An 11,091-nucleotide genomic window follows, 5' to 3' on the forward strand; every position below is an offset into this window, starting at 1 on the left:
ACTTCTTAAAATAATTTTTTAGGCACCTTAAAATTTAAAATCTCTTTGTGTGATTAGTTTGTCTTTTGGAACCTTTCCTTTTTAGAGCCAGCATGATGTCTCCTGTCTTCACCTATTATCATTCAAACCATCCCAGACAAATGATTGGGCCAAGGTCCTGTTGAACCATTTTACAGTTCAGCAGTGGAAAACTATCAACATTTTCTGTCCTTTTAATATATTTATATTTTGTTTACCTCAGCTTCAAGGCAAGGTCCTATTTCTTACAATATGTGCTGCTGGGATTGGAGGGACTTTCCAGTATGGCTACAACATCTCCATCATCAATGCTCCAACTACAGTAAGTGCTCTACTGGCCTTTGCAGCCATCTCCTGAGACAGTGAATCTTGTGAGGTCTAAACTCTGTAGTCCTTACAGGGATCCTCAGGGTCCACCTGTCTGGGAAAAAACAGGCATATCTTGCCAAAACCCTTCAGTCAGCTACTACTGAAGGTGGAAAGTAAAGGAAGGATTTGTGTCCTTTACATAATTAATAATTTAACTCAGGGGTCGGCAACCTTTCAGAAGTGGTGTGCCGAGTCTTCATTTATTCACTCTGATTTAAGGTTTCGCGTGCCAGTAATACATTTTAACGTTTTTAGAAGGTCTCTTTCTATAAGTTCATAATATATAACTAAACTATTGTTGTATATAAAGTAAACAAGGTTTTTAAAATGTTTAAGAAGCTTCATTTAAAATTAAATTAAAATGTAGAGCCCCCCGGACCGGTGGCCAGGACCCGGGCAGTGTGAGTGCCAATGAAAATCAGCTCGCGTGCAGCCTTTGGCACACGTGCCATAGGTTGCCTACCCCTGATTTAACGGTTGCATCCTGCTAGCGGTGCTACAGCTGAGACCCAGAAGGGATTATGACCACAGGATTGCCAGTCCGAACCTTTTTGAATCAGGCATAACTTTAGCAAATATAATTCTGAAACTTTCCAGTCTTAGAAGAACATTTTTTACAAGTTAGATAAATTTGTCTTACTTTATAAAATAATAATTTTTAAAACATTTGCAAAACCAGGCTACATAATACATGACAGCCACTTATCTGATTCCCTGCTGGCTAGCTCTCTTGGGGCTCTGTGGTAACTGAAATGTACCGCATATTACACGCTAGATGTTCTAATGGATCTGGAACTTGCTGGTGTGACTCTGGGGACATGAAATGATTGGGAGAGAAAGGTTAGTTTAAAATGAGTTATGTACTGAGCACCCCTTATAATTTTGCTATTGGGAGCATTCAGTGTATAGGGGTTAATCCTGCACCCTTCGAAATCAAGCTTTCCTGCTGAATTCAGGATTGAGCCCATGAAATATATGTAGATAATTTTTTTAAATATGCAAGATAATTTCACTTTGTAAAGGCAATCTGTCTAGTATGGCTTCTTAACAACTAAAATTTTATAGGGGGATGTCAAAAATACACCTTGGAATTGAATGCTTTCTTCAAGCTGAACTTTGGAGTCATGATCATCACGTAAATCATACCTAATACAAAGAAAACCTTTTCTATTTCTCAGTGATCTTTATTTTTAATCCTACAGTAAAGTGACTCTTGTCCTTCACTTACAGTACATTCAGACGTTTATAAATGAAACATGGCTAGAACGCACAGGTGCATCTCTAGAGAGCAGTGTGATATTGCTGGTGTGGTCTTTCGTTGTTTCTGTCTATTCTCTGGGGGGACTCACTGGAGCTCTCATTGCAGGACCCATGGCTATCAAGCTGGGAAGGTAAGAGGCCTTTGGATTTGCATCTTGAACTTTGTAGATTGTTTTTCGTTAATCTAAAAATGCCGACCACATTTAGATGTTACACTGATAAGAGCCCAATTCCAAATTATCCAACTCAACTGAAAATCATGAAGTTCATTCTTAACCTAAGAAAACAAGCCCATACAATCTGGGATTAGCCCTTGAAGGAAGCTACCTTGAATGGTAGCATTTCACTTCTCATCATCCAACATAGCACAGTACTTTGCACCACTGGAAAAATATCTAGGTATGGCTTTCTGCTCAGCCAGCATAACATAAGATACAGCAGGCAAGTGTGCAGACACCAGCTTCTCTTCACCTATGTTGTTGTCACAATTTAAGCAGGAAACAAGCACAGAATTAATGGAGAGCTTTTTTCCAAAATGGAGAGTGGGAAAGGGTAGGAATGCTGCACGGAATCCGGAGCTTGAGGAGCATAAGGTGCTTACAAGAAGGGGTATCCATTGAGTCTTCCAAGTTCCTTTTCTTCCCTGTGCTTGGGAGCTTATTAAAAAAAAATCTGTATTTCCGTATCCTCAGATTTCACACGTGGTATAAGCTCCCCTTCTCTCTGAAAGAACAATCAATGTTTTTATCGTGAAACCACAGAAAGTTACACTGTACTTGCCTCTCTGTCCAGTTCTAGTATGGTGTTCCCATGCTGTGCTTTTGGTAAAAATTGCAGCTCCCCCTTACGTAATGAAGGAACCAGTTTTACCATTTCAGGAAGTAATCATGGGCTAAGTAGCGGTGCTGTCGTCCAGAACTCACCCTGTTTCTTGGGGATGTTCATAATGATTTTATGATTTTTCTGTTTCATTAAAAAGGGATTTTGTTAAGTGTGAGAACAGGAGCAACGAATCAGGATTATCAATGTGATGATGCCCTCCTGGTTCCCTGAATCTGGTCCTGCAATCATCAGTTATCTTAGTTCATAATGGATGGGATTCCCCTCCAGGTGAACAATCCCTAACTCTGCCATGCACTGGGCAATGCAGATGACAGTTTATTTGCCAATGTCAAACCCAGTTTTCCTAACTGGATACTTGCCAGAAGGGGTATTTGGGCCCTAAGTGCCCATCTGAATGTCCTGCTATAGAAACGGGCACCCTGACTTAAACTTTCAAATTTGGAAAATTGGACTGCTGTAACCCACCATTGGCTCTGATAACCAGACCTGGTGAAAGCTGAGTCTTCAGTTCTGTTTTTATTCTCTCTGAAGGAAGACGTCCTTGCTGCTGAATAACGCGTTTGTGATCATAGCTGCAGTCTTGTCAGGATTCAGCCGGATGGCCAAATCCTTCGAAATGATCATGCTCGGCAGATTTTTCACTGGAATCAATGCTGGTAAGGAACAGTGATACTGTGGTAATGAGGACTATAGAAACACCAGTACAAATATAAATGTCTGTGGCATTAAAATGGTTTCTGACGTGCTCTGCAGTCCCTGGTGCTGCAGTTGGCATTTAACTCATGACCCCTGGCACCAAAGAACATGCCAGTCTCCTTTCCCTGCCATTAAGAGGTGACATAAACCTGGATTGTCAACCAGTATACGGCTTCTTCCATGTAACATTTCACAATATGCTTCTGAAACATATTATGCAGAAGCCTTTATCAAAGTCTGTGCTTAATATCCAGAAACATACACACACGCGCATGCACACACGCAAGATAATTTTCCTAAAGGCTATTTGTAGTGACAAGAATTACTTGCACATATGGAATTTCTGTATCATTCAGCTTACCACCTGAGACTGTTTTACATACTCCCAGGTTGACTTGGTTAATGACAGTTGCTTCATGCGCACAGAAGAGTTTGTGCACTAGCAGCTCACTTGAAGATGTGGGTCCCCACATCCAATATTGTCACAAATTAAATATGTTTGATCTCATACTAGCCCCTAATAAAAAGGATGGTTTTGTGGTTAAGGCACTGGACTGGGATTCAGGAGACCTGGATTCAATTCCCAGCTCTGCCTTAATGTGAGATCTAGGGTAAGCTATTTAATTCCTTTGCCTCAGTTCCCCATCTGTAAAGTGGGAATAACAGTACTTTCTTTCTCCCACCTTTTGTCTGTCTTGTCTATTTAGACTGTAGCTCTTTAGGGCAGAGACTGTCTCTTACTACACCTAGCACAATGGGGCCTCGATCTTCCCTGGAGCCTCTAGGCTCTACTATAATACAAAATAATAAGACCAAGATAGTGCCAAGAATGGAACAGCAGGGAGTGCTGCAGGTTATATTCTAGTGTATAGGCCAAACTATGCTGGAAATCTTTCACAGAGCTTACCCACATGTAGGCCTGATCGTAGACCCTGGTCTCCACTTATGCACATTCAGTTCCACACACACATACCTGCACTTTGCTGGTGCAAACACCCCCTCAGCACTTGAACAATTTTAGCATCTATGTGAACACTAATGAAAAAATGTGCTTCCCCTCCTGCAAACCTGTTTGAAAAGCTTTTGTGTTTACAAATTCCAACACTGGCTTGTATGCAAGGGTTAGACTTTTTAAAGAGCATACAGCTGTTTGCTTCTGCATAACACACAGATATGTGCATGCACTGTTTTGCATGACACAAATGGAAGCCATTTAGAGGTGTGGCAGAAAATTTACCCCTTATCTGCCTCTAGCCAGCACTGTCAGTCACTCACTTTGAGGGCACCAAAAATTACCAATATAGCTGCAACTTTAATAATGTACAGTAATGATAATCTAGGTCGCTTACTTTAAAAATGTGAAGTTGCTTTTCATTAGCCCACAGTACTTTCAAACACATAAATATATACAGTATTTACCAAAACTGACACAGTGAATTAGAGGGAATGGAAATATATTGGTGTAAATAATAGGCATTGAGAGCTCCGTGTAAGCAGCATACTCTGTAACAAGCAGAGAGAATACAGCTAACTACCTCATCGAGGGGCTATTTTAATTTTTTTTTCTCTTTTACATCTTGAGAGTATAAGCTGAGGTCAGTGTTTGTCTTGTCCAGGTGTGAGCATGAACATTCAGCCCATGTACCTGGGGGAAAGTGCTCCCAAGAAGGTCAGAGGAGCAGTGACCTTGACTTCTGCATCATTTACTGCCCTGGGGTTGGTGCTGGGACAAGTTGTTGGAATTAGGTAATGTATAGACTCCACTGTGTTTCTGATTCACTAACTCTCTTCTTTCTTTCCTCTCCCGTCTTCTCCTGCTCAAATGCCTATGTATACCCGGGACAGCATGATGGTTTTGAGCCTAGGGACCAAATTCGACAGTGGCATAAGTGATGATGAGGACTGTCCATAAATCATATAACAGATTTTTTGGTGATTTTTCAGGACCCACCCACTGCTTGTAACACTTTGTGACACTGAAATAAACATGCAAAATTAAGGACCCACCCACCCTCGAATGTGTCACCTAATTTATGGATAGCCCTGTGTAAATTCTCTGGGTGGAAGTGAGAGCCCTGTTTTCACTCACTGGCATTCAATGGATGTACAAAATGAGCGTAACTTGCATGAATTTGGGACTCTGTGGACCAAATTCTGCTGTGACATTGACTTCAGTAGGAAATGTGCCTGTGTATCCCAGGGCTGAATTTGGCTTTGCCTCTTAGGGGAGAAGATGTAAGTGAGTATGTGGGGCAAGACTTTTGTGTTAATTGCTTTTCCTGCTACAACCCCACCACTGCCACCCTTGGTGCAAAAGCTGCTTTTTTTCATACCCATCGAATATCAAAGTGGTGCAATAACTATATCTAGCTCTTCACCAGTGGAGCTGAAAGCACTTTATAAATTAGGTCAGTGTCATTATCTCCATTTTACAGATGAGGAAACTGAGGCACATATCAGTGAAATGACTTGCCCACGATCACAGCCAGGAATAGAACCTCAGTCTCCTGTGTCCCAGGCCTATGCTCCATCAATTAAGCCACGCTGCCGCCTTCAAGTTACACTCCTTTGCCCCTTACACCCAGTGTGTAACTTGCACCACCATTTATGCCACCTCTGATTTTGGCCCAGAAACATCAATGGGAGTTGCACTTTTTTATTCCAACTTGCATTTTGCCTTGTGTCTGAAGAGGCTCCACATGTTTCAGAAAGGGCCTCCTGAATATAGTCAACTTGTAAATCTGCTGCTCTGTCAGTCCCAAAATATATGCATTGCCCCAGTGTTCCTGGATCAATCCTGTACATTAAACTGTACACTGCTTACTTTGATCTGGCTATCCTGAAGTAGCAGTAGAATTTCCCTGTTGTGTGTGACAATCATTGGGGTTGATCCAACCATCCCAGGAGATGCAGAACAGGCAGCCAAGTGTGAAATGTGAACAAAGGAAAATGTATATGGGTGAAACCTCAAGAGTGGAATGAAAAACCATCAGTACCAGAATGGTTACAGCATTGGATCTTCAGCCCAGAAAGAGAGACCTCTTCTGCTCTATAGCAGTCTTCACCACCACCCTCTTTGAGCCAGACACGTTCTAAAAGTGCACTCTTCCTTCCCTTGTGCTTAAAATGTTCCAGGGAGGGCTCATTGTTCTGGAATCCCCCCAAACTCCTCTGTCCTTGGATATCTTATTTCCCCATCTAGACCTGTGGATGAATTCCTTCTCCCAGTGAGGAGATTTTTTAATCATGTCCCATCTCTCCAGGTTGGCAGGATTGCCTTGTCCCTTAAAAGCAGCTGTCCAACATATAAAAACAGCAAGATGGGCTATAGTTTTGGTGCATGGGTTGGTGGGAAGTTGTGGTGTGACCCACTGCCCCCCAGCACCACAGTGTGAGCTTTTGGTGTCCCTGGTTGGGGCCCAAAAGCCTGTTCAGATGGAGTTCTCTAACCCTTCATTATGCCTCTGACCTCCTGCTCTCTTGTCACATCTCAGCACCAAACTAACCTCCAGGCAGGTGCCATTCCCTCTGAGGTGAAGGCAAATGGCATTGTTGTTTCATATATCTCCTATCAAGGAGTCACTTGTGAGCAGGAGGCCATATCACCATCACTTTCAAACTCAGCTGCGTGATGCACAAATGCTCTACTAGCCCCGAGAGTGAGTCAAACCCAGCCCACCTACAGCGCGTTGTGCCGCCACCAGTTCACCCAGCCACCTCAGAACACTGTATTTTGTCTTATGAAACATTTGATTGATTCATGTTAATTATGTTTTATTTTTCTTCAGAGAACTATTAGGGGGAGAGGAGAGCTGGCCTCTTCTTTTAGCTAGCAATGTGGTGCCTGGTCTAATCCAGCTGATTACTCTGCCTTGGTTACCAGAAAGCCCTAGGTACCTCTTGATTGACCGAGGTGACAAGGAATCCTGCATCTGTGGTGAGTGTAAAGTGATCGTGTCAATGTCCGGTTCAGGGGGCAAGATTTACGGACAGTGCAAAGAAACTGATGTTAGTTTTGTTGTACATTCTTAATATGTTACATAGCTTAGTCCAGCATGTTTGGCCTGGAGCAAGCAGCTTGAAATGTATGTTTTTTCCACAGTCAATATTCTGTCCTGTAGTGCTGCTGTCCTCCTTTAATGAGTACCAAATGGTTTAGCCCAGTCAATGTCTATGCCACTTTCTGCTGAACATTTAGGGTGACATTTTTCAAAAATAGAGGCCCATGTTCTTTGTGCATAAAATGCGTACACAAAAGTGCAGCCTCAGCTGCACGTGCACTTGGATCCTGCGAGGTTGGCAGCCATCTCACCATTTGTGTGGACAATTGCAGTAATTGTAGGTGCAAACAAGAGTGCACTTGTACCTGGGCACAGACCGGGGCCTCCACCTTTTGAGAATGTTGCCCTCAGTTATGTTATATAGTAAGTTACCGTAAGTGTCACACAAAGGGCAGGCAGGGTAAATATGTCATTATTTCTTTCTTCCAAACCAGAGTGCAGTTTACATGATGACTGTTTTTTGACCTGTTAAGGTACTTATTTGTTGCTGCAAATGACTTTTTCACTACATATAGTGAGTCCAAAGGCAATTAGCATGTAACCTGCTCTCTGTTTAAGGAGACCTAGATAACTTTGGATGTAGTCTGTAACTAGGATGTAAAATGAAGGCTAGATGAAGATTTCAGTGACCAAATCTGAATCCACTTCATATAAGGAAATTTATTGACATTTGTAACATACAGATCTCCAGATGTGGACCAGGTTGGAATTAGTTTCCATTACACATGTGCTGTGCACCAAAAAATCTTAACTCCCTTAGATTCATTGGAGAGCTACCATAGATTAATATTCTGTCTATAAGGGTCAGAAACATGGTAGCTGAAATTGCACTGGTTGGACATATTCCCTGGTAAGAAAATTGCATGGATTTTGTCACCCCTTCTCCCCAAAGTCTCACAGACCTTCTAATAGCTTCATCAAGCATAGCACATCTTGCCTTCTCTGCTTATCAAAGGTGGTTTCTTGGATCACAAAGTCCTACCACTACCCTGCTTTCTGTGACTGTCACTTGCCACCCAGTCCCTCACTCCCACAGGGAGATGAATTGATGAAGTTAAAGTGCTTCCATATAGTAGATAAACTGCACCTTTTCCCTTACAGCATTGCAGAAGCTGAGAGGTAATGGTGACCTGAGCAGTGAGCTGGAGGAAATGCTAGCAGAACAGGCTGCCATCAAAGGTCAGAGGGCAAAGAGTCCGTGGGAGCTGTTCCAGAATCCAGCTGTAAGATGGCAGCTAATAAGTATCAGTGTGCTGAGCAGTGCCATGCAGCTCTGTGGAAATGACTCGGTAAGCATGATAGCCACCATTTCATCAGCAGGTATCAGATGTGAGACAACAATGCAAGCAAGACTGTCACTTTTTGGGCAAACAGAGGCTGAGAATCTCCCCCCGTTCTGTAGGGGAGGGCAAGTTAGCCTGCTTCCCTTGCAGAGTTCCTCTGGGTGATCTCCAGAGAGCAATGTGAATCTACCAGAGCAGGAGGAATGGATGAAGAGAATTGAAATAAGATCAGGTAAAATGGTGGCCTAAAAAGAGAGGTGGGTACAAAGGCTATGTCCTTGATCAGATGTCCCCCTAAGTGGATGGGGCAAAAACCTTTTGCCATCCACTCATGGGCAGGAAAGGGTGGATGAGGAGAGATCAGACTGAGATGCCCAAGAAACTAGAAAACAAGAAAACGGGAACGTAAATGCATTAAGAGAAATATTTGCATACTGGTCTTCTGAGATATCGGGAAACATGGAGTGGCAGGGAATGCTTGGCGTTGCTTATGAGTGGCCCATGTCATACCTGGTACATTGGGCATAATGAAAAGGGTCATTTTTATTCTGGAGAGAGCTCTGTAGTTGATGGAGTTCTCTTTGCCTGCACTATTGAAATAACATTTCAGTTACTTTACGGATCTGTTTTGCAATTGTTTGCAGAGAGCATTTCATTGCTACCATCTAGATGCAAATATCAGGTGTTTGGCTGCTGAATGCACATTACTGAATGGATTGCATATGGACACTGTGGAGAAGCAGTTTGAATGGCAGCCCATGTAGCCAGTTCTCTGGGTGACAGTGTTAATCTCCAGATCGGGAGGAGTAACATGGCGTCTGAGAGGGTGGGACTGGCAGTGGTGTGCAATTCCAGGGCAACTTCTCTTACAGTTCACTTTCCCTTTCTTTTCTTCCTAGATGTATTTTTATGCTTCCTATGTGTTCCAAGAGGCTGGAATTCCATATGAGAAAATCCAATATGTCATTATCGGCACCGGGTGCTGCGAATTGATCACAGCCGTTACTTCTGTAAGAATCTCTAATGCATTTTGCTTATGTGAGCAAACCCCACTGACGTACAACAGGCAACTTTCATATCGACAATAACTTTCTTCCCAAAGAAGCACTTTACAAATTATTTATTTATTTAAATCTGCCAGTGTTTGTTTTTAGGTATTATGACATCTGCCTACTTTAAAAAGTGCTTATTTTTAGAAGGTGTTTGCCAGAAAAGAGTTCTGTTTGAAACTGTTTCAGTGGATTCCAGCAAAGATTTTTGCTTGTGATTATGACAATACTGGAAGGTATCACAGTTCTCTTGTATCCCCAGTCTCTGAAGTCCAGCTTCTCCAATTAGACATAAATATTTAAAATGTGACTTACCTACTGGAGCCAGAGTAGTTGTTTGTCTTGACAGTTGCTGTGGGCAAGGCCTCGTAGGCTGGTAGAGAAGAGCATTTTTAAAGTTAGTGGCTGGAGAAAACAGTAATGTAGGAACTATCTAGAAAAGACCCGTTCTTTGGGTTCCCGGTGAATGCTACAATTGGAGCTCTCCAGTTCAGTTGGCTTGCCTCCACTGCTGCAGAGGCTGACTCTTACCTTTCAAGTGTTGGCTTGCAGTCTTTGCATCTGCAGTCTGTCTTCACAGTACAGCATCCTAAGAACACAAGTTAGGTACTGTAAAACCTGTAATGCTCTGAAACACTGTCACCTTGTGGCAGTTTACACTAAATGCAGCACTCCTAGAGAATGTGTTGTATCCGGCCATACTGATACTGTCCGTTTTGGTTAGTTTTCTTTCCTGTAAAATAGACAACAAGAGAGAAAATAAACTTAAACAGAGCCAGAGAAACAGCTCCCGTCTCTTTTGCTTGCTACTTTGCAGTCAAAAATTTCTCTTAATTTCCCACTAAGTTGTGGGAACTCACAGTTCTCTTCCGGATGCTCTCAAAGCAAGAGGAAGACCAAAGACAGGGTAGGCCCATTGCTCAGTGAAGAGGGAGAAACAGTAACAGGAAACTTGGAAATGGCAGAGATGCTTAATGACTTCTTTGTTTCGGTCTTCACCGAGAAGTCTGAAGGAATGCCTAACCTAGTGAATGCTAATGGGAAGGGGGTAGGTTTAGCAGATAAAATGAAAAAAGAACAAGTTAAAAATCACTTAGAAAAGTTAGCTGCCTGCTAGTCACCAGGCCCTGATGAAATGCATCCTAGAATACTCAAGGAGCTAATAGAGGAGGTATCTGAGCCTCTAGCTATTATCTTTGGAAAATCATAGGAGACGGGAGAGATTCCAGAAGACTGGAAAAGGACAAATATAGTGCCCATCTACAAAAAGGGAAATAAAAAACAACCCAGGAAACTACAGACCAGTTAGTTTAACTTCTGTGCCAGGGAAGATAATGGAGCAAGTAATTAAGGAAATCATCTGCAAACACTTGGAAGGTGGTAAGATGATAGGGAATAGCCAGCATGGATTTGTAAAGAACAAATCATGTCAAACCAATCTGATAGCTTTCTTTGCTAGGATAATGAGTCTTGTGGATAAGGGAGAAGCGGTGGATGTGGTATACCTAGACT

The 11,091-nt window shown here is 42.4% G+C and overlaps 1 protein-coding gene across 1 annotated transcript in view; it reads left to right on the forward strand.

The window, feature by feature from the left end:
• SLC2A11 (solute carrier family 2 member 11) overlaps positions 1 to 11,091 on the forward strand; it is an 18,767-nt gene that overhangs the window by 477 nt on the left and 7,199 nt on the right. Inside the window, exons 2-8 of the mRNA XM_026660546.2 lie at positions 242 to 340; positions 1,618 to 1,778; positions 3,022 to 3,146; positions 4,803 to 4,932; positions 6,975 to 7,123; positions 8,349 to 8,536; positions 9,430 to 9,540. Coding sequence (XP_026516331.1) covers positions 242 to 340; positions 1,618 to 1,778; positions 3,022 to 3,146; positions 4,803 to 4,932; positions 6,975 to 7,123; positions 8,349 to 8,536; positions 9,430 to 9,540 — 963 coding nt within the window. The remainder of the gene's footprint in view (positions 1 to 241; positions 341 to 1,617; positions 1,779 to 3,021; positions 3,147 to 4,802; positions 4,933 to 6,974; positions 7,124 to 8,348; positions 8,537 to 9,429; positions 9,541 to 11,091) is intronic.

Source organism: Terrapene carolina, unplaced genomic scaffold, assembly GCF_002925995.2.
Source record: "Terrapene carolina triunguis isolate 2854851 unplaced genomic scaffold, T_m_triunguis-2.0 Scaffold790, whole genome shotgun sequence".
In the NCBI taxonomy this organism is placed as follows: Eukaryota; Metazoa; Chordata; order Testudines; family Emydidae; genus Terrapene; species Terrapene triunguis.